The 23,336-nt window shown below is 34.2% G+C and overlaps 1 protein-coding gene across 6 annotated transcripts in view; it reads left to right on the plus strand.

Annotated features, from left to right (window-relative positions):
* The first annotated feature begins 641 nt into the window (after positions 1–641).
* OPA1 (OPA1, mitochondrial dynamin like GTPase) overlaps positions 642–23,336 on the plus strand; it is a 55,954-nt gene continuing 33,259 nt past the window's right edge. The window contains exons 1-19 of one of the 6 annotated variants that reach the window (XM_026854898.1): positions 642–956; positions 1,257–1,353; positions 2,513–2,620; positions 3,825–3,878; positions 4,491–4,558; positions 8,737–8,847; positions 13,354–13,407; positions 16,111–16,215; positions 17,199–17,285; positions 18,198–18,311; positions 18,633–18,713; positions 19,097–19,171; positions 19,491–19,562; positions 19,698–19,797; positions 20,320–20,450; positions 21,010–21,082; positions 21,174–21,246; positions 21,982–22,097; positions 22,696–22,760. In XM_026854898.1, the coding sequence (XP_026710699.1) occupies positions 1,278–1,353; positions 2,513–2,620; positions 3,825–3,878; positions 4,491–4,558; positions 8,737–8,847; positions 13,354–13,407; positions 16,111–16,215; positions 17,199–17,285; positions 18,198–18,311; positions 18,633–18,713; positions 19,097–19,171; positions 19,491–19,562; positions 19,698–19,797; positions 20,320–20,450; positions 21,010–21,082; positions 21,174–21,246; positions 21,982–22,097; positions 22,696–22,760 (1,563 nt within the window). In that variant the 5' untranslated portion in view covers positions 642–956; positions 1,257–1,277. Of the gene's footprint in view, positions 957–1,256; positions 1,354–2,512; positions 2,621–3,824; positions 3,879–4,490; positions 4,559–8,736; positions 8,848–13,353; positions 13,408–16,110; positions 16,216–16,629; positions 16,789–17,198; positions 17,286–18,197; positions 18,312–18,632; positions 18,714–19,096; positions 19,172–19,490; positions 19,563–19,697; positions 19,798–20,319; positions 20,451–21,009; positions 21,083–21,173; positions 21,247–21,981; positions 22,098–22,695; positions 22,761–23,336 lie in introns of those variants that run through there. The other 5 variants (XM_026854897.1, XM_026854900.1, XM_026854899.1 and 2 more) reach the window with 5 other exon arrangements.

The raw sequence follows: 23,336 nt of genomic DNA on the forward strand, positions 1-23,336 counted from the left end.
GAAGTCTTCAGCAAACATGGTGCAGCCATCTCCAGAAATAATCTTGTCTATGCATGACCTAAGACAAAACAATAATGCTGTAATGCTAGAATTGCAGAATATTAGAGTGAAATGTCCTGAAAGATGTCATTAAGTATATGCTTGAACTCCAAATGAGAGTCTGCTTTGCCAAAAAAGGACAAATGTATTGCTTTTTTGAAGTTTGAAAATCCTCTACAAGCTTAATGTTCTCTAAAAGTTAATTTTGAATAACAAGATAGCCACACTGTCAAGTTTCATGTTGCAAGTTGATCATAGTCTTCTGTGGATTCTTAGCTCCTGTTTGCCCAAACTATGTTTTACCACAGACATGTTACTTGCCTTAATCCGGTGTGAAAGTTAAATTTAATTCATAACAGGCTTCATATTGGTATTTAAGGTTTTATTTCTGTAATCACTAGAAAAACTATACCCATTAACGATGTTTTCAGCCTTTTATTTTCCTGGTAGCATGCTAGTGATAGCTGGAAATTGTACATTCAAGAATGATGCTCCTGTAACTAGCTCAAATGTAATGTGAATTGCTTGTAAAGAGGTTATAGAGTTAATGGTCTGTTGAAGAAATATGTTACTTAGAGTTTTTATTTATTTCTTTTAGTGTCATCTGCCGGAGTCTAGCAAATAGCAGCTATGGAATAAAAAGAAAATCGCCACTTCAAAACTTGCATCTTGTTTCCCGAAGTATACATCATCCCTACTATCCAAGTTCAAAATTTCAAAGACGTCCGTTAAGGATATCCATTCAGCTGTTCTCTTCTCTTAATCGTCTCCCCTTACACAAAACAAAACTTTTAAATGTAAAATACGGATACCAGTTCCACAGGAACTTTTGGCTAGCTAGACTAGCATCAAGGCTTCTCAAACTTCGCTATCTTATATTAGGATCTGCTGTAGGTGGTGGTTATACAGCTAAGAAGGTATTTATGGAAGCTGTTTTATGCGTTTTGTCTTTGTTGTTATTATATGCTTCAGAACAATAGTTCTTGTTAGATCCACAAAAATACAAGCTAACGTTATTTGATTAACTAATGACAATAAGGATGAATATGGAAAATGGATTGTTTAGATTTTAAGAGCCGAGTAGTATTATTCATATCAAAGGTGGTGGGTTAGTATGTATTATATGTAGGTATTACTTTTCCATAGATTGCTTATATGGTTCTCTACATACATTTCTTTTTCTATTGCTATGATATTTTTTTTCCTTTTTGTATTAGACGTATGATCAGTGGAAGGACATGATGCCAGATCTCGAGGAATATAAGTGGATTGTTCCTGACTTCGTTTGGGAGCTTGATGAACATATTGACTTTGGTATCACAAAAGCTCAAATGTTGCTCTATTTAAAGACTAGCATATGTAAAACTTAAACATAAGGGTATGGGTCCTCAGTGCCTGTCTCAAGTAGCATCTTTACAACTGTAATTTGAGTGAACTCATGTTGTTAGTTTAGTGTGTGTTTTACCAAGGTATTTGTATCAGTGTGTTTGCAGGAAGAAAATAAGCTTTGTTTAGCATTGATAATCCATAATAGATCCTTTCATTTGAGAATGTTCTTGGTCCTTTCATATAGCCATATAATCCCATTACTGAAAGGAGAGCCTGCAGCATGATCAAGGGGACTTACATGTGTTTTGGTATTATTATGTGCAAAGTTTGTTCTTTCTATATGAATGACACAAGTAAAAAGTATAAATAGGTAAGTAAGATATGTATGAGTAAAAGACTGGTTGAAAATGCAGCATAGTTAACCTACCTATCGACAAAATTATCTTGAAGATACAGAATAAGCGAAAATGAAAAATATAGATTGTTTTCCAGAACCTTCTTGTTCCAGTATGCTTTTTGCATATTTTTAGATGAAAGATAAATCTTAAAAACAAGCACTGAATTACTTCTTATGTATTCAGGGTAATAGGGTGATGTTCTTTTTTTTTTACTACGTGTATGAGCACTTCATAAATGCAGAGATTACAAATATTTTATTGCTAATGGGCGCTATATTTTTATGGTACTTTAAAGCTAATAAGTGTGGCTTTTTTAAAGGATTACAGAAGTGGCTTATTTACGAAGTTGAAAGATAAGATTTTCTTAAAATCTACAAGAGGTGAGCATAGTTAGTGTTGTATAATTTTAAAACATCTTCAACAAGTATGCGAGAGAATAATGTATGAAGTGTGGTGAAATGCAGCAATAGTTTTAGACAGTTTTAAAGGACCTGAGGCAACCAACTTATCAGGAAGTTCAAAGTCTAAAATAGCAATTGGTTTTTCAGATCTGATGACATTTCTCAACACTCATGGGGGGAGGTGCATGTGGAAAGAAACTTTTTAATTCGTTATTTAAAAAAAAAAAAAAAATTAAAAAGCCATGTCCTGAAGCAGTTGTTAGGTTTTACAGCCTAAACCATTTTTGTTCACAGAAAATAATAGGGGAAAAGACCTACTCATTAGCTGTTGTACTGTTTTCCTAGAAAAACTTATGAAAGCCCTTCCTGATGCAGCTGACCTTGCCAAACTTCTGCCTGACTTTGACAAGATTGGAGAGAGCTTCACTTCACTGAAAGGATTTTTTTCTCCTGGTGAGAACAATTTTTCAGCTTAGTTTTAATAAGGTATTACAAGATGAGGTTACAGATATGTCCTTAGACACTAAAAGAAAGTGGATCCTGAAAATGCATGCCTTTTCACTGAATATTCTCATCTGAAAGTGTTACAGACGCAGGTAAGTGTAATGTACTTCTAAAAGCAAGAATTCTAATATCAAGTACAGAGAACCAAAATGTGAAATTGAATAGAAAGCTATAATTCTTGTAGAACTCAAACAGCTTGAAAGATAGATTGCTTCAGTAAGTTGTAGAAGATGGATGTGTCCAGCTGGAATTTGGAGGTCAGAATGGTACTGGGCAGTAACAATACCACAGCTGTTACAGGAGAAAAAAGTTGGATTATTAAGAATGGTGGTTCTTAATGTTGTAAGAATGTGAAATAAGATATTTGTAACAAAGGTATTTTTTGGGGTTGAATGATATTTTTAACCTGGATACAGCTCTAGAAGGACTTGCTTGAAGATTCAGCTTAGGTGGGGGCTGCGTTTCAAAGGCGTAGGTAGGAGTTCTAAATCCTTCACAAAAGACAAGGAAGTGGTTTGTCGATTCAGTATGCGCAGGTAGTACTAGGCTTAATGGTTTTCAGGTTTTGGGAGACTTAAATAAGACATTTCTGATCCGTGGTCTTTTTAAAACTAAAAATGATTGATTTCATCATCATATATGACTTGCTAATAAGCACAGTTTAAAATTTCTCCCAGTCATTCTTGTAATAAAGTGCAAGATTATTCCTGTTATATATCTTCATAATTGTAAAACCACATAAATCTGTATTCATGAAAGATTATATTTGTGAGGTGTTAGTCATTGCTCTAAGTGTGTTTAAAAATATTTCTGTATATGTGCATAGGAAGTTTATTTTTGTTTTCTTAAAATACTGTCAATGGCGGACCCAGTTTATTAATCTTAAAAACACAGTGAGCACATAAGTAGGGATCACGATCAACAAAGTGACAAGTAGATTACAATCTCCTATGTATTTTGGCTATTTAAAATTGTGGTGTTACTGACTGGTATTGTGAGGTGTCACAGATTACTTGTTAACATACTCACATGGGCATAGTTGCCACTTCTGATTGTGTGGTCCTCCAAATGAGACAAAGATCCCTTATCTTTGTTTTGCATTTTGTTTTGTATTTATAATTTTTATTTCCCCTCTTCTGCTGATTCTTCACAGGTTACAATTTGGTTAGTGAAGTCATAGGAGCTTCTGATCTACTTCTGTTGTTAGGTGTGTAAAAGCCCTTTTTACTGCCCTTAACCTGCCTCTTTAAACCAAACTGTTAAAACACTACTATACCAAGAAGAGTGAATATTGGTGTAAACACAACTATTTACAGCAATATAATATTGAACTATAAATACCTTCCAACTATTTTAAAAATACTTAGATCCTCCCCTGTGAGAATGAATAGATGAATAGTTATTATTTCTCTGCCACAGTCCTTAGCAGATGCATTTTCCAGAAGCTTGTTTTGAAAACCTATGTCAATATAGTAGGAAAGAATATTTTTTCTTGTTGCGATAATACCAATGTTTTGTGTTATCTTTTCATATTTACCAGAAATAATTAATTTTAAAATATTTCAGAACTTTAATAGTCTTAACTGAAGCTGCTTGCTCCCTTGTGATATAACTAATATGAGTCACAAACTAGATATAAAATTTTCAGATGAGTTCTCAACTGAATTTCAATTTCTTACGGTGAACTTTTTTAATAGGAACTTCAAAGATTATTGAATTAATTCCTAGGGGTTGAAACTTTAATTTTATAGTAGGTGTAATTTGAAAATTTTTAAGTGCTTTTTTCGTGTTATAATGAGTTTCTGTAATTATGTCCTAGGTTCTCCAGGAGAAACAGCATTCAGAGCTACTGACCAGGGGTATGACAATGACAAGCAGTACAAGAAGGTAATTTCTCTCTTGCAAAACTAAAAAGGTCTTGACAACAGGTAGTTTATTGTTGGTTTTTTTTTAAAGTGCTTCTGTAGCTAGTTGTAGACGTTGATTTGAAGCAACTTGAATAGAAATTACTTGAGTATGCATTGTTGGTTTTAAAATACAAATGGTACAATGATAATTTTGGTCTAAAGAAACTATAAGGCAGTTTACAAAATCTTTAGGTATTGCTTTCTTAAGAAAATTGGTTTGTAATAAGAATGTAATTTTAGGTATTTCATGTACATTTGCAGTCTTTCAGGATATATTCACAATGACACTTGCTTATAGCTTATTACTGGAGTTGGTTTAGGCTCTTAGAATTCTTTTCAAACATTTCTGCTTGCAGTCTCATTCCTGTTGACGTTGTCACAGTTGTGATTCTTATTTAATTTCTGCCTTAATAAAGAATTTCTATTTCTTAAAGTAGTCTGTCTTTTAACTTTATTTAGATAAAGCATGCATCACATTTTTGTTAACTGTCTTCTGGAAAAAAATGTTACTGTATTTTTATAACTAAAAGTTTTAGCATTTTTTTCATTGAAATAAAGAAGGTGAAGATTAATTTTTTTTTTTTTCATGAATAGTAGACCTTATTTCTATTAAATTCCTAAATTGTAATGTTGCTCAAACTTTAAAGGCTTTTCATTTTTTCCTGTGCATATTTTTTAAAAATCTTTTAAAATATGGAAGGAAAACAATATATATCAGAGAATTTGTAAATTATTATATATTTATTTTTGCAATCAAAAGTGTCTGAACTATAACTGGGACTTTTACATAAAAGACGTTTCTGTATATGCAGGCATGTATACATTTATTCTACATTAATTCTGCATGGCATTATATAGTGAAACCTGTACAAAGCTCACTTTTTATAACTGTTTTTTTTCCCTTTAGAAAAGCAATGGATTTCTACATGAGAATTAAGTTAGCACTTTGTTTTCTGTTTATCAGTAAACTGTGTATATATAGTCTTACTTTCTCTTGAGTGACTGCTGAGCACAGGTTTCACTGTTTAAAAACATAAAGAATACTTTACTATTGATTTGTGAAGAAGTGGCCATCTTAGTTTATTGTCCTTGATAACTAAATTAACAGAGTTTTACTGAATACCAGTAATATCACTAATAGTTGTTATTCTGTTGTTTTTGGATGCAGTGAGAACTGCATTTTAATGTTGCCAGCAAAACTTTGGCTGTGGTATGGAAAATATCAGCCCATTAAATCAGTATGATTTAGAAAATTTAGGCTGGTGTACTAATTTTTCTTACTCCAATTATATCTGATATGTTACACTTAGAAACTGTTAGTTTGCTAATTAATATGATAAATTTTGGTTGTAATATTATTTTCAAGGCAATGGGTTAGATGGTCCTTTTTCATTCAATGCTTTCCACTGCCAACCAGTACTGATTTAAGAATTGTGATTGTATGGATGCATAAAGTGCTGTAGCATGGTATTAAATGTTTCTGAGCTGGTTTTCTTTGTTTCATTGTGAAAAGATGAGTAACTGGTAAAGGAATCTAGGAATTCCTCATCTGGAGGAATGTTCTGTGGAACTCTTAAGGGGCATGTCCTCAGACAGGTGTCTAAAAAATCCAGTAGAATGAATGAGAAACCAGTTAGTTTACAAGATAACTGAGAGAATGAACATTGTCCCAAACACCGAATCAGGCTGTATTGCTTCTTGCCAGCTAATGTGTTTATCTCATAATCTCTCATTTAATACAAAGGTACAATTTTTTTTAAAAGATAATTAAATTAAAATTAAAATAATTTAAATTAATGGAGTTTAAATCTGGTTTACTTGGATTAAGTAAGAAATGTTGTTCTTGGAGAAGGAGGAGGGAAGATAATTAAAGCAATAATGTAGTAAAATATTTTACTGTATTTGTATGGGACTAGTTCAATTGAAATGGCAGTGTTACCTTCTTAGAAAACTATATTGTACTATTGTCTGTGTCCAAAAAAATTTCCTATTAGGAAGCTGTTCCAAAGCTTAGCCCAACTTTTAAAGCAAATTTATAGTGGTTACAGCTGTGATGAAGTGGGTGTGAAAAATGACTCAAGTATTGATTTGGGACTTAAAAGCTATATACAAACCCAACCACACAGTCCTTTCCCTGCCTTTGGTACTTGGATAAAACCTCATGCCTTGAAGAACCTGATGAACTGTTGAGGATTTGGCAGTGTGTAGACTGCCTTGCTCAGCCAGCACAGGGTCACCTTTAGTCGATGTAAGAAGCAGCACAGTAATTCTACAGCATTTCACTACAGCTTCTGCTGGAGAGTGAAATAGAGGCTTTAGTAAGAAATACCACTTGATTTGGATTTTTTTTTTTAATTCTCATTTGTTTTCTTCTTTCTTGCAAGTTATACAATAAAGTTTCCATAATTGTCTCTTTTCTAGTCATAGCACTGTTATATTCCAAACTTAATTCCCAGTTTCATGTTATAGATACTCTAGATAAAATTATGACATTTATTCAAATTCTTAGAAAATGATCTCTTTACCTTCCTCATCATTTTCACCCCTTTACATCCCCCAGCATTATGTTATATTTTTCTGCAAGGACTTGCTTTCCATACTTTACTATGGAGTAAGAGTCACATGGTCCAGGTGCCTTAGAAAGTAATTGCCTGTTAAATAGGTAGACTTGGTGACTTTTGTTACAGTTACTGTTTAAATACTAAAAGGCCTTCATGGCAGGGTTTGTTCAGTGTTTTTTCTTGTATTTTCTTATATAATGTTTAAAGGGACTGTGTCAGGCTGTATCGACAATTTCCATGTTTGCAAAATGGCAAAATATTATTATTGTTCTAATACTAAGTGTAGCTGTGAGGCTATCTCTCCTTGCTGCTGTATCGAAAGGAAATCTTTTGTTTTGTCTGAATTCTTGGCACCACTCTAATGTGTTTGCTCGTCTGGCAATATAAAAATTTATTAAATCTTAAAGTGCTTCAGGAAAATACAAATGTGAAGATTTTTCTATTTTTGAAATATTGTACAAATCACTATTTAACAGATGTTTATATTCAGTTGTTTGATTGTCTCTCTTCTTTTATCCATTCTCTCCTGTGGTGTTTATCCTTATGTGTACATGCCTGTGTGTGTATTTCATGCAACAAATGTGTAACTTGATAGTAGATGTCTCGAATTCTTACACCAAAGTTCTATTTCAGAGTTTGTTTTGTTTCCTAAAGTGCATTTTTGAAACCTTTCATTTCACTGAATATTTTCTTGGAAGATGTAGTATTTTTTAAAGAGCTTTATTTAAATAGTTCATTAATACTTTTGTCTACAGTCTCTAAAATAAATTGTACATAAAGTTGCAGTAGCTACCGGCATAGTATCTCTAAACCAATTTTGAAAGACACCTTGCCATTACAAGAATATTTGGTGTGGAGGGAGAAGAGAACTAAACTTCATGGAAATGCTGAATAAGTAAAGGAATAAGCATTGAGTTGCAGGGATTTTTGAAGTGATCAGGCAGGATTATAACACCATGAATTTAAACTGCAGTGTGTTATAGAAATGGAGAGGGTGCTTTTTGTTTATTTATGTTCTAGAAACTATTTTGTATCTCCTAGTTTGAGGAAGTTAGGTAGCAGACAAAATCATCTTTCTATAAACTGTCCGCATTGCTGGGAAGAAGAACAAAATGAGAACTTTTACATTACTGACAAAGTTGAGCCTATTTGTTGTGCACAACTTTGTCTGGAATATCCAAAGCACACTCTTTAAATATATGCATGGTTAAGTTGTGAAAAATTGCTGATACTTAAGAACTTCTGGCATGAATAATTGAAATTACATCCTGAAACCTTTAAGAATATTTTAAAGCCAGGGTAGTTATTAGTTTGTTGGGGTGGGGGATGTGTTAAGATTTAGGTGCTTAAAGTTGAATAGAAAATGTATCTAAATGTTTATTGTTTTGTCCTACTTGAATTTGCAAAATGCATGGTTTTGCTGGCTATATCCACTCCCAGTTAGCTAGCAAGAGATCTTGCTAATGAAATTTCACTTTTGTTTGAATTGACCCATTCATACCTGTTTTTCATCTGTCTTTGTCATGCCTTTTGGTTTAACTTTGTTCTCCTTACATCCCAAATTTTTCCTCTCCTTTTTATTATAAACTCACGGCAGGGCCTGCTTGGTGAACTCATTCTGTTACAACAACAAATCCAGCAGCACGAAGAGGAAGCACGCAGAGCCGCTGGCCAATGTAACATGGGCTCTTCCCAGCAGAAGCGAAAGGTGATGGCTTAAAGGACAATATGTACTGTATTCCCACTAACAAAATTCTTCAGCCTTCTGCATTTGAGCTAGAAAAATGTAACTAATTAAATCATGGGCCCAAATAATTACTACAGCCAACTTCACTACAGATGTATAGTCCTGTTTCAATTTAACCAAATTGCATTTAAAGCCTGATCTTAAAGGCAGAATAGGTATTTTGTGTCACTTTGAAATTGTATGTTCTCTACCTCTATAAAAACTGTTATTTAAAGTTCATACTTGCCTTAAATGCATTTTAAATGTATATGAATAAATGTGGTCTGTTTTTTCTACTGTTGCTTGCTTACAGTAGCTCTATCTTGTAAGAGTATAGCTATTCACAGGCAGTATATCTCTGGGAACGTTTTTTCCTGCTTTATACTGTTACCAGTATGAAAATGACAGCAGCTTCTTAGAAACAATTTTGCACTTAAAGTTAGTAATAGTCCACTGTATATTCATCAAAGGTGTTCCTTTGTTTTCCCTCTTAAAGCACAGTTTATACTGTGGTTACGCTGTTTATGCTGTGGTTGTTAAACATCTGCACATTGCTTTATTTAATTTAAGATCTGATCATTTTATTCATTATTATATGGCTGAGATGAATTGTAAATGCTTCCTAAATTGGGGTATTTTAGTTGTCTAATCAGTTACAACCCATAATTTTTAACCACGTTGCTTTGTTGACTGCTTCTCTGCCCCAAAAAAATCTGATTACTCATATTTTTCAACAGCTTTGGGATTGAGCACTGGATACAGAACTTAATCTGCTGTACATCTGAAGATAACCCCCATAGAAAGAGGAACACAGTAAATGTGAATTAAAGTTTTAGACATAGTTGCATTGCTGCAATTGTCATGATTTTTAGTCCATCAACAGAGGACATCATAGTTCTCTGAAACTACAGTAGCATTTTAAATTTAAATATTTTCAGCCCTTGGCCACTCTAAACTGTTAATCTTCCTTTAATTAAAAAAAAAAAAAAAAGATACTGAAAGGCAATTTTTCCTCATATTTCATTCTTCAAATTTATTTAGTTAATATTCTGTCTGGTTTTAAAATAACACTGATACATTCTGTCCTCAGGTATGAATCTAGGCATTGTATAACAAAATAAAATGGAAACGCAATTATTTATCTCAGTAGGTGTCCTACAAATGTCCTTACATTCATTCCCTTCCAGGTGTGTATTTTAGTAGAAGAGTAAAGTGGTCTAAATATTCTCTATTTGTTCAATTATTCTTTTTTAAATAAAGCTAACTCCTTCAGCTTCTGTCAGATTGTATACAGTTGAGAGAGCTGGAGTATGGAATAGTAGCTTGAAGTTTATAATAAAATGTATGAAGATGTAAAAATAACTGGAAAGGCAATGCAGTATTTGATATAAAAAAAAGTGTATCAGCCTTATAGATGCAATCAGGAAAAAAATGAGCTTGATATTATGTTTGTTTCTGATTAAAATTCTACCTTGTTAATACTTTCTTGCAACTAATTCTATAATTCCGAAGCTGTGAATTGGCTGTAAGGGCTATCTTTGTAAATGTTACTCTGTCCTTCAAGGGAGGTACTCTGTGCTTTCTGGGTGTTGAAAGTCTAACCGCATGTGCATATAAAAATTTAGATTTATCATTTAGGTGTGCCTTTGGGCATATATGCCTGATGACAATGAATGTGTCTTGCTGGTCACCCTAATCTTTTTGCTTGAAACAAATTGAAAGAGATTGTAAACTATTTAAGTTATATCCTCATACCAAGATATTAAAGATTCCAATCATTGATCCAAATTCTTCTTTGAAGAAGAAATTGTTACTGTTATTGAAATGTCATTGCGGACCCTTTTGACAGGGCAGAAACTAACCTTGTTTATTTTGTAACTGAGTTGGCTTACTTGCCTGTCTACTAGAGAACATGATCATTTCATTTCCATTCTTGGAAGTTCTGATGCCTGATTTACTTGTATGTTTTTCATTTAATTACTCAATATTAAATTACTTCAGTTGTAAACTGAATAATAGTAAGAAGCATCTCACAATCATCAGAGGGTATTAAAAACAAAAATGTAATTGTTTCCTGTTGATTGTTTTTGTCAGCCTATTGATAAATATTGAGCAGTATAGTTGATTAGCCTTGTACAGCTGCACTGTGCATGGCAGCTGCTATATGCATTTTGTCTGGGCCTTGATATTTTCATTTATATTGCTGGAAATCGTTGTAGTTCTTCTGTAGATTACCAATTCAGAATTATTTCTAGTCTGATTAGAGAATATACAAAACCAGTAACTGTAGTTTCAAAGGTACGGCATTTTCAGACATACGTATGTATCTTATACAATGTGTGACAAAGATGGTCAGAAAGCAACTGTTGTGCAAAGTGAGTAACTATAAGAAGCTTCTGGTAATCTTAATAAACAGGTATCTGCATCTCTGTGTGCAGGAAACCTTGGTTAAAAATGGCCCTACAGTTTTCTTATAACTCTGTGGGGGCGGTGGGGGGAAAAAAAGGAGGAATCTTGACATACAGAGCATGCTGAACTGTATTAAACAAATGTGCCTATATAGAGATATTTTAGTTTATTTTTTGTGAGTAGAAATTATAGATCATAAATTAGTCATATGGGGCTGTTAGTACTTCAAATTGTTATGACAGTATTAGCTTTTATCGGCAACTTAAAAAATTTTAGCAATATTATGAATTACATGTTCAAAATACTGTTTATACTCACATTCAAAGCACACCTGAACCAAATGCTGAAGCATATTGTAGAGCTGTTTTTGACACCTAATTGTCCTTGTTAGAATTAAACATCTAGTGCTAACTAATTCTTTGCTTCAGATTGGCAACATGTGACTGTGTGCAATAGTTTTACTTACTGTGTTTAACATAAGTATGCTGTACATAAAAGACAGTGGTCATGTGGTTAGAGGTAATCTGTCTGTAAGTATGTACTTCAAAGATGCATCAAGGCCCCAGTACTTTCAGACACAGCTTGCTTAAGAGCAGAGGACAGGACAGTGTTAACTGCTTAGAAAAATTGGCAGCACATGGAAACATCTTGTTTTCCTTTTCTTTCCTTTATTTTCTTGCTTCTTCTGACTCTCCACACCATTCTCTTTGCCCTTCCTTTTTTTTATTTTCCCCTTATGTCCCTGAGGTGCTTAAAGTATGTGTATATGTAGGTGCACTGTTACATATACCAACTTGTGGCTGCTCGCATCAAGTGGTCTGTGTGCTGAACTAACGCTGTTTCTAACGCACTTTTACTATCACTGAACTAATTAATGGACATGAAAAGGATGTCAATTTACAGCACTTCCTCTTTGCTGTTTATGAATAAGAAAATAATTGGATACAGATGAAAGTGTCAGCTTGGATTGCTTTTTATAAAATGCGGGCCCAATCCTGTATGTTGCAGGTTTAATAGCTGAATAATATCAATCACTATGAATAACTGTGGCTTTTTTTCTTGTTTGATCTGTAACAACTGGTATGAAATTATAACTGAATTGATTTGTGTCTAAATTACTGTCCTCTGTGTGTTAGATAATATGCTCTTTCTGATATGAAGCTAATGAGTTGTAAATGAGCTTTATTACATGACCTTTATTTAAATATGGAAGCTTTTACCTATATTATTCTTTCAATAATTGTTTCAATTAAAATTTTTTTTTCTAAATCTAGTATTTCATCAGTCAACCATTAGCTTTTGTTTGTAAATATTTGCATCATGAATTTGTGTTGTACCATTTATGCTTGTCTGTTATTAAAAAAGGATTGTTGTGAACAACTCTTTATTACATCTTGATGAACCTATTTTAAAAATATTTGGCTAAGAATGGCTCTAATTGCCTGTTCTTACTACATTTATGCCTTGAACTTAAAAATGTTTTCTTATTATAGTATCCTATTTTTTCCTCATTTTTAATGTAATTTAAATAATTTTAAAATAACCCTCCAAGACTGGCCTAACTAACTACAGTTTGTGAAGTTGTGCATGCATGTTTAGGATTATAATTCTGAAAAATAAATATGAAATAAGAATCTTGTTGAAGATTCAGAAATAGTGAATACTCACCTGAGAGTAGTTTCTGTAGCAAGCAGATGTTTTAGTGATTGTATCACATTAAGATTGTGCTAATTCAGGAAACGAACTAAAATTACATTCAGGGCAGTGTCCAGAAAACTAAGCACCATAGAGAGATTGCTTTTTCCTAAGCCTGCTTTCCTGGTATTAAGTCCTGAAGGGTTAATTTTTGCATTTGCATGTACTGGAATTCAGACATATTTTTTTTATGTGAGCCTCCTGTTTCAGATTGAAATTGCCATCATTGTCAATCTCAGATGCTAATTGAAGGATTTTATTTGCTTTAAAATGCATGTAAAGTAAATTTTCTTTCACAGAATGACGCTTTCAGTTTGTGATTTGGTTAGTTGCAGTGGAGAAACTCAACAATGTGTTAGTAGCCATGATTATTTTTCTTTGTAGGTTTCTGACAAAGAGAAGATTGATCAACTTCAAGAAGAACTTTTACGCACTCAGGTAAATTTTCTGAGTTACTGATGTCTTAAGTAGAGACTTATGTGCAGCAGACTCAGATTTACTAGATGAAAGCACACCTGAAGTATAAGATACTTGGTAAAAATGCAGTGCTTTTTTCAATCTTTGAGTTTATCAATACAAAGTTGACTCTGGCAGAGACTAAAGGTCAGTCTAGTCTGTTCTTTCTCTGACAGTGACTGACAGAATGCAAGAGGGAAGTATAAGAATACGGTAGATGTGTAATCATACTTTCCCAAAATACTTTCCTTGCCTTCAATGCTATATGTTCTCAAAATATAAAGTTAGCCCAGTAGTGTTGCATAAATACAGTAGTGATGTTCCAGTTCTTAATATGTTATGCATGCTAACTTTATTCCTAACATTCTACAGTTCTCTATAACTTCAGTGCTACTAAAAATAACTGTTTTATCTTGTATGTTTAAATGGCATGTTTGTTGCAGAAAGGAAAGGAGTTTACCTATTAAGGAGTTATATTTTAATCCTTTAATCCCTTAGTCTAAAAAAACATCATTTCTAGTAAAAAAGCTTTTAAGTGCATTTGCTGAGCAACATCACAGGTCGAAGAGGAACGACAGATATCATATGGGATATGCGGGGTGAGGCATTCAGATTATAGCCCAGTGGCTTTCAGGAGAACCAAAATATCTTTTCTGTTTTCTTCCGTTAGGGAAATAATTTCAGTTACAATGCTAGAGTTGTGTATAAGCCATGCAGTATTAATCAAAATCTGTTTCGTGAAGCAGTAAGCAATTCTTTCAATTAAAATTCTATGATTGTACTGTTGGCATGAAAATTGTTATGGGCAGATTAAAAGCTTTTTCTCTGTCCTCTGGGATTTAAGAGAACATTTAATCCCTTTAAGAAGCTGAAAAGTATGGTGCTGCTCAGATGTCCTTTAAAAAAAGTTAAAAAGTGAAAATTTGAACAGCGGTGACAGCTACTGGTAGGATTTTTAATATGTTTCTAAAAAACTTTGCTTTAGAAAACCCAAGCCATTTTCAATTTCTGAATGTCTTCCATGCAATTCAGTTGTAATTTAATATAGTTTGAGAGAAGATTTGCAAGTGAAATGCTGTTTTCAGTATTTCTTTGTTACTCCTGTTAAAAGAGCAGCCTGCTTTTATTAGCTGGCAGAAAAGGAAAAGATCTGCAAAGATCAGCTTTAGGATCACTGCTTTTCAAACTGGCCTTTTAAAAAGGGCATGACCTAACTTCAGAGGACCTAGGAGATCAACATTGGACATTTGGAAAGCCTGTTTTTTAATATGAGTTTCTGTATATAGCGAATACATACATGCTACTTTGTTCCCCTTACATGAAGCTTGCACTTAAAACCTGACAAATTTGAAACAGTAATAAATCTAGTATCTTCTATCAAGGATGCAAGTATATATATGAGCGTATATTACGTAAGAAGAACAAAGTCACAAAAAGAAAATTTTCATGTTCTCTGAAATTTGGTCTTGCATTCGGTAGCTAATTTAAGAATTCCCTTCATCAGCTCAACTGAGGAGCATTTCCAGCCTTTCTGGGGGTTGGTTTTCATAATACTGGTCAATACAGTTTGCAGCTGTAGATCTGGTTTACACAGAAATATTTCATCCCTTAGGCAGTCCTTACAGAGCATGAACCATGATTCCTCAGATACAAGATGTACAGTTCTTGTTTAGACAGCATCACTTTTTCTTCCTAGGTGTGTTGCCTTACAACAGACTTAACAGGGTTTCATATATTATATGTTAATGGAGCTTTTCAGTGCAAATGTGGTATAAGGTGGTATAAGGACTCCTTCCTGTCTCATTAATTGACTTGAACTTCACCAAATCTCATTCCAACAAAGTTTTAATCTCCTTCATTAACAAGGCAGAACTAGTTATTTTTAAGACAGACTTTTTTTCTAGGTTGATGCATATTAGTCTCATTAGTTATTACTTCAGTTTGCTTGCTTACTTTTTTTTAAGTTAATGAACAATTAATCTTTTGTTGCATCTATAGGCTTCTAAATTGATTAGCTCTTTGGCTCAACCACAATATTTTGATACGACATTTTGCAACCTCTATGTATTTGCTAGTTTTGAAAGCATTTATTACTTATGGGTTTTTTATAAGAGCTTGAAATTTGATTTGTTATTAAAAGTACACAGGCCAAATACGCTTCCACATCATAGAAAACAGTGTTCAGAGTAGGTATCAAAATTATATTCATGTCTTATCCATAGAGGACGTGTCATAATCTCCTTCTAAATAGGACTGAGCTGGTACAGTTGTTTCTTGAACTGAGATGGTATACTGAAGAAAGGGTCTAAACTAGGCTTGCAAATTCACATTTAAGCCCTGTGATCTTTTTGATTGGCCAGCTCCCACTGATGTTTAATTTCTGTCTGACTGAATATGTGTAGCTCCTTTGAAAATTATTCTTGTTTATGATGCTTAAAGATTGATTTATATATTTCCAGGTCTGAACACTGTGGTCTTATTAAAACTTTTGTAGCAAAGGTGGTATGTTGATGAAAAAAAATAAGTCTTCTCTTGATGGCCTTGTATTTTTAATAAACTGTAGTGATCACAAAGGTTTCTTTATTTATGTCTAAAAGATAGTATAGTTTTCATAGGTAAAACTTTGCTCACATGAGTCTACCATTTCCATAATTACAGCAGTATATTTGTGCCACTGTTTTGTAGCTCAAATACCAAAGAATGCTTGAGCGATTAGAGAAGGAGAACAAAGAATTAAGAAAATTGGTACTGCAAAGGGATGACAAGGGCATTCATCAGAGGAAGTTAAAGGTATTTATGTGTAACAAACCAGCATAGAAATACAATTGTGCCATTTTTTTCCATGATGCTATTCTAAATTGTATTTGTTAACAAATGTTAAAAGTTCATATGTGAATTATCTGTGCTAATTTTTTGACATGTTAATGTTTTTATACATTTTTTTTTTTTTTTTACTATATAACTTTTAGAAGTGGTTTCAGTTGAAGAGCACAAAGGGATTACCAGGTCTAAACCTATTTAAGTGGGCAATGTAGACTGTTTTTTTTGATGTAGCTTCACTGCATTTGCTAATAAATATGCTTCCAACTCTTCTTATACACACAGTCTGATTCCTTTGTGCTTTGTCATGGGTCTTACTGAGTTTGGTAGGAATATAGTTACAATGTCAGGAAACATCTTTTAACAGCCCTGTATAAATCCAGGGAGATTGAGCTAAGTATGCTTTTGCTTTTGTCTGCCAACATCCTGAGTGTTCTAAAAACACATTTTGTGCCTGTCTCTGTGTCACTTGCTGACCAACATAGATCTTCCTCTTTCCTCTGGGAGCTGGAAGATAAGGAGTTCCTATTTGTACAGAGTGAGGTTGGTAGCTCTATACCCTTGTTAATGCTTACTGTTCATCAAGCTGAAAATGTAAGTCTGGGTGTTTAATGGAAGAAACTCAGTTCAGCTTCTTAACCTGGAAACTCTGAAGTCTGAGTGCTGTTGTTCTCTTATGTTTTAAGTAAGAGCGCTTTCATTTTGCTCCTTCAGCAAGATGCCTCTGCAGCTCTAGTATTTTCACAGAAAGCAAAGGATGACTTGATTTGGTATTTTATTTCATAAAACAGAGATCTGTGCTCCAGTATAGACAGTTTATGTTTCAAACCATCAGGAGAGAATAAACACATTTTTACAGAAGAGTTTACAGAATATACACATAAAGTAGTTCATCTGTAACCCAATCTTTGTTCTGTTGATTGGCTGTGTTTTTTCTGTGTACTTTTTTGTAGAAATCCTTAATTGATATGTATTCTGAAGTACTTGACATCCTGTCTGATTATGATGCCAGTTATAACACTCAAGATCACCTACCTCGAGTAAGTAGATTAAAAATTCCAGGTTTTTTTACTGAAACACCAGTCTTATAATTGAATAGAGCATTTAATTATATTGCAAAATAATCCAGAACTACTGCTAGGCTCTTTGCTTGTAACTCCAGGGTTTTTGCTTAAGACATGTTCTCCATTTTAAATGCGATAACAGAATTTTGAGAATAACTATGTTAAGTCTGTCTTGCCTCATAGTTAAAACCCAGTCTAAATACAGATGTTGCTGCTGTGCTCAGCCTTTCATTTTAAATTGTTTCAGTCTGGGCACCCCAGCCTTCTCAGCAGTGTAAAATGACTGGGTTTTTTTCCCAGTGTGTACCAGTGGAACTGAGGAGGTAAGGTGCCCCAGCTAACTCCCCACAGTAGTGCTGCTGTTGGAGAGGGGAGCATGAGAAGGGGTTTGGCTAGCCTGACCGCTGGTGTAGGGAAGAGCCAGGAATGCTTCCTGCTTGCACAACCACCTCTAGCACTGGTGGCTTCTGTAGGAAGCCAGTATGATGGGAAAATGACAGCAACTACAACAGAATTCAGCCTTCTCCAGGCAGAAGTACCATCCACCAGAGGAGTAGTCTTCAGTGTTTTGCCTTTTGAAAGGATTTTGTACAAGGAGAGAACAACTGACTGGAATGAGAACAAAAAGCCCTACCTCTCTTCAGTAGGTAGCCTGGTAGGTTAGGCCCCTAGGGTGCTTTGTGAGCTGTGCTGTCTTAAACACAAGTCAGTTTTTTGCATTAGTAAAAGTTAGTATTTCTTCAAGGATTCCATATTTAAATCAATGCATTTATTGTCAAACATAATATAGCCAGTGTTGATACAGATTAGCATCTTCTTGGTCAGCTTTTATCTAAACTTCCAAAATGTCCTGCTGAAAGCCAATGGCTGTTTAAACTTTCACTTAAGGTGGTGGTGGTTGGAGATCAAAGTGCAGGAAAAACCAGTGTGTTAGAAATGATCGCCCAAGCCCGCATATTCCCTCGAGGGTCTGGGGAGATGATGACACGTTCCCCTGTTAAGGTAAGAAACATCAACAATCTCCGAATCAGCATTTGCTGTATTGTTCTCTTTCTGATTATGCCATTAATTGAAGTATATGTGAACATTTGTTTATAAAATGGCCTCTAAGCAACTGAGTTGTTGTAGTCAATGAGAACTTCTGCAGGCCTGTATATGATCCATATGTGCTATCAGTGGAGTAGTAGTTCTTACTATAAGTAGTCCTGTGCTAAATAAGCATTACATATATGTCTGCAGTGGGAAGCGTTCATATGCTACATACTTCTCATGTTTCTCTGTTAGATTTACCATGCTTTCTCATATGAGGCTTTTACTATTTAGGTAACCCTTAGTGAAGGTCCCCACCATGTGGCTTTATTCAAAGACAGCTCTCGGGAGTTTGATCTGACCAAGGAAGAGGATGTAAGTATAAAGAAATGACTGGAAGTTAATGTGATTTATATTAATTCTCTGAAAAAAATTGTGTCTTTATAAGCTGTCAGCCCCTGTTTAATTATAGTGAAATATATTTAGTGGCACAAGGTATTATATTAGTTATTAAGTTATCTCTTAGTGTGGATAAAATGTAGGAGGAGCTCTTGTGCAAGACATTTTTTTTGGAGTATGCAGGGCTCTGCTGGTAATGTGTCATTTAGCACCCCATTTATCAGTCTTAGTTATTCAACATGCATTTGAGATAGTATTTATAAACAGAGATCTTAATCTTGAAGTAAACTCTTATGTTGGTGATTTTTCTTCTATCACAATTATAAGGAGTTTTTGATATTTTGCTTTTCTCAAAACAGCTTGCAGCTTTGAGAAATGAAATAGAAATCAGAATGAGAAATAGTGTGAAGGAAGGGTGCACTGTTAGCACTGAGGTAAGACTTGTCAAATATTTAGTGGCAAATATCTGTACATCTTTTGTAAGTATTCTTTAGCTAGGAGGTTGATGAATCCAGTTTGTGTATACTTAATATTTTGTGTTATAAAAAGTGTATTTAGACTGTTAAAATCAGTTTTATATGCATGTAATTGTGATGTAAAATTTGACTTCCTATTTAAAATTACAGGCTGTTGCTGGTTTAAAGCATATGTATGTATAAATATGTGTTTATATAATTTTATATATGTGTGTGTATGTAATTGCATACAAAGTAGATGTGTGTATAAACTTTTAATTTCAATTTTACTTCACAGACCATCTCCTTAAGCGTGAAAGGTCCTGGTTTGCAAAGAATGGTATTGGTTGATTTACCTGGAGTCATTAGTGTAAGTATGCAATAAATAATTTAAAAAATCTTTAAGACATGTAAATGAAGTAGTGTTATTGGTAGTGTCTTTCTTTTTTACATCTTTCTGTTTTCTTTTTTCCTTTAAATATATATATCCATATACATATTAAAGACTGTGACATCAGGTATGGCTCCAGATACGAAGGAGACTATCTTTAGCATCAGCAAGGCCTACATGCAGAATCCTAATGCCATCATCCTTTGTATTCAAGGTAATAAGAGTCTAGATGGTTATCCAACTGGCAGGATTTTTAAATTTTTTTAATTATGATTCTTATGTTACTCTGGAGACTCTCCTGATTATATTTTTTTTTCCATTTGTGATAATTTGTGTAGTGTACAAAACATCATGTCTATTTATAAATTAAAGCATCTTTTGTATTTGTGGCAAAAAGCAACATTTTGATAAAGAGTTTTGTATTAAAAAAGAATGGTGCTAGTAAAATTCCAGGTTTCTTCAAAAGTGTTTTTGGAGGCAACAGACAATAATAGAGCTTAATATTTTGAGCAAGCAGGTACTTGTTCAAAACTTACACACCACAAGAAACTAATTTTTTTATGATACTGGAAACAAAGCAAACTTTCACTGTGTATACCCAAAATTTGAATGTAAGTGTAATTTTACTGGTTTTAAGTTGTAACATGAAACTTAATTGATGCCTGCTGTATCTTCAGTATTGCATGCCAGGTTATATAGTCCCTAAAACATAAATTTATGGTTCTGTTTATTTTAGATGGATCAGTGGATGCAGAACGCAGTATTGTCACAGACTTAGTCAGCCAAATGGATCCCCAAGGAAAAAGGACAATTTTTGTGTTGACTAAAGTTGATCTTGCTGAGAAAAATGTGGCTAGCCCAAGCAGGGTGAGTTGAAATTATTTTTCTCATACTCTGATGGCTAAAATCACACTTGGAAAAATACTTGAGATGCTGTCAGAAATATGGACCTCACCTACCTGTTCTAGATGGTTTTGAGTCCTTATTTCTGTATTCAGTATGATTTTCTTCTTTTTGGGGGGGTGGTGTTTTAATCTCTTTCAGGCTTTGCTTTTAGTGATCAGCTACATGGCTGCAGTCACAGCTTGGCTACAGCTTGCTATAATACTGGTTCCTCTCATGCAGTGACCTGAGCAAGTTCCATTTCCTGAGAAGGCTTTAGGATATTCTGGGGTAGACTTTTTCACTTTATTTTGTGTTTTGATATGTTATGCCTTATTTGTTTCATTCCTTTTTTTTTTTTTTTTTTTTTTTTTTTTTTTTTTTTTTTTTTTCCTTTATCGGTAGAACTCATAGTCTCATGACAAACTGCTTACAGTAGTCTATGCATGGATACAACTAGGTCTGACTTTAAAACTGTGCTGAAGGGAAAAATGTCTCTGTGCAAAGTTAACTATGTACTTTTTTAATCTTTTTTTTTTCATAGATCCAGCAAATAATTGAAGGCAAGCTCTTCCCAATGAAAGCTTTGGGTTATTTTGCAGTTGTTACTGGAAAAGGTAAAGAGAGCTCTGACTCTACTTATTTTGTCCTTGACAGCACAGAAAACTGTCTAAATGGAACTGTTGCAGCACTCTTTTCTTTCTCCAGGAAACAGCAGTGAAAGCATTGACTCTATTAAAGAATATGAAGAGGAATTTTTTCAAAATTCAAAGCTGTTAAAGTATGTTGCTATTTATTCACTTTTCCTGTGCTGGTAAATGCTAGCATCAGTTTTTCTTGTTGAACTTCAAAAAGAGATTGCAATGTGGAAACACTATTTGAGATTTAATCTGTTTAATTCAAGTATCTTGCTGAGCTGACCCAAGTTAGCCTGGTTTCCTAATGCTTGCTCTAAGTCGATGGAGAGAGACAGGCATCTTCAAGCAGCAATTGATTCCACCGCAGTTCTGAGCCTCGCCAGTTTTCTGTGTCTCTCCATTGGCTCTTAAACTACTAAGGTCCCAGCCTTTGTCTAGGCACTTGATACAGCTGGGAGGAGTGAATCCAGACCAAGTATGAGTTGTAGTGCCTCTAAATATCAGTCATCTTGGTGTCACAACAATGTTGTATTCAGCTTGTGTGTTCTGCTGGAAGTTCATTGAGCAGAGATTTGATTTCACAGTCTTGTATTTCTCAGGAAAGTAAGTTGCATGGTCTTTGGGACTGCAGTACCTGCACTGCAACCTCTAGAATAAAAAGTTTATGGTAGCTTTGGCTTGGTTTGGGTTTTTTCCCTTGCTTTGGTGATTATCTGCATTGAGTATTTTGGAGGGAGAGACTGGAATTTGGGTTAGGTGTACATTGACATGTTATTCTCTGCTATAAAAAGCAAAGCTTTATTCTTGTGAGGAGAACATGGGGGCCAGAAAGCGTGGGTATGCATAGAAGAATTCCTTGTAGCTGCCTTTCTCTACAGGACATGTATGCTGAAGGCACACCAGGTAACAACAAAGAACTTAAGTCTTGCTGTGTCAGATTGCTTTTGGAAAATGGTGAGAGAGTCTGTGGAGCAGCAAGCAGATGCTTTTAAAGGTAAAAATCTTTACAAAACCCAAATGAAATAGCAACTTGCTGTTAAACAGTTCTTCCACATACTTACACTGTTTTGCCAGCACGCTTGGGCAGTTGTGTTTTACATGTTTTATATGATTGCCATTTCTCATTAATTGGTAAATGCCCCAGTTAATCTTTACAAAAACACATTAAAAAAAAAACCAAACAAACCATGGTATGAAGGACCCACTTGCTTTAAAAGCCAAAGGAGTAGATAAATATGAAGAAAAAAATTCAGGGTTTTTTGTGGGCAAAACCAGTTCTTCCACTGGATTCAGATGTTGTTTAAAATGGCTTCTTGTATAAAGATACCATCTGATCAGCCAGGGCAGGACTGACTTATACAGAGCTCGCAGTTGACTGGCTCTCTTTCCACTACATTTTTATCAATGCATGAATCCTGCAATTTGCAGACAGAATATCTGAGCATAGACAGAAAAAACCTTTGCTCATTTGCAGAGGCACTTAAAATTCTTGGTGGGGTTCTCATAAGCAAGATTTGTGGCTAAACTTTTAAGATAGTCATGAAGTGCTTATAGACAAATAAAAATTAAGACCTTGTTTCTGATTTTTGCAGCCACACGTTTCAATCTTGAGACTGAATGGAAGAACAATTACCCCCGGTTGCGAGAGCTTGACAGGGTAAATTACACTACTGCTTTAATTTTTGTGTTAGAAAATGTTAAAGATACAGATTAAAATTTACGCCATTTAATCTCATTGTAAAGGTTTTTTTAAAGTTAACAAAGTACTGACACTTTAAAATATGAGGACAATGTAAATTATTCTAGGGGAAGGAAATACTGAGCTCTCTGTTTTGTGAACATTTAACAAGTCCTTCGCTCTTCTCGTACTTAGTTAACTGACCTAACTTGCCTACAGGAATAGGTCAGAGTTTCTTTGTGATCAAGACAGAACTGTCAAAGAAATGACATTCCCTGGTCTTTCAGGCAGAGTAACAAAACAACTACAATCCCATTCTCTAATTCTTTTATGGAGACCCTGAATATTCAAATGCCATGCCTGACCAGAGGAATGCAAGAGATGGGTGGGAAGATATATGTTAAACCAGGGTAATTTATGACAAGTACATACGTTGTCCAGAACATGACCAGAAGATATCATTTTAGGCTTAAAGGCTATAAGAAAAAGGGTTTGTTTACTTTTTGGATGGAAACATAATCAAACTCTACTTAAAATCTTTTTATTTCATATTTT

This window comes from Athene cunicularia (genome assembly GCF_003259725.1).
Source record: "Athene cunicularia isolate RWA chromosome 9 unlocalized genomic scaffold, athCun1 chr9_part1, whole genome shotgun sequence".
Taxonomy (NCBI): Eukaryota; Metazoa; Chordata; class Aves; order Strigiformes; family Strigidae; genus Athene; species Athene cunicularia.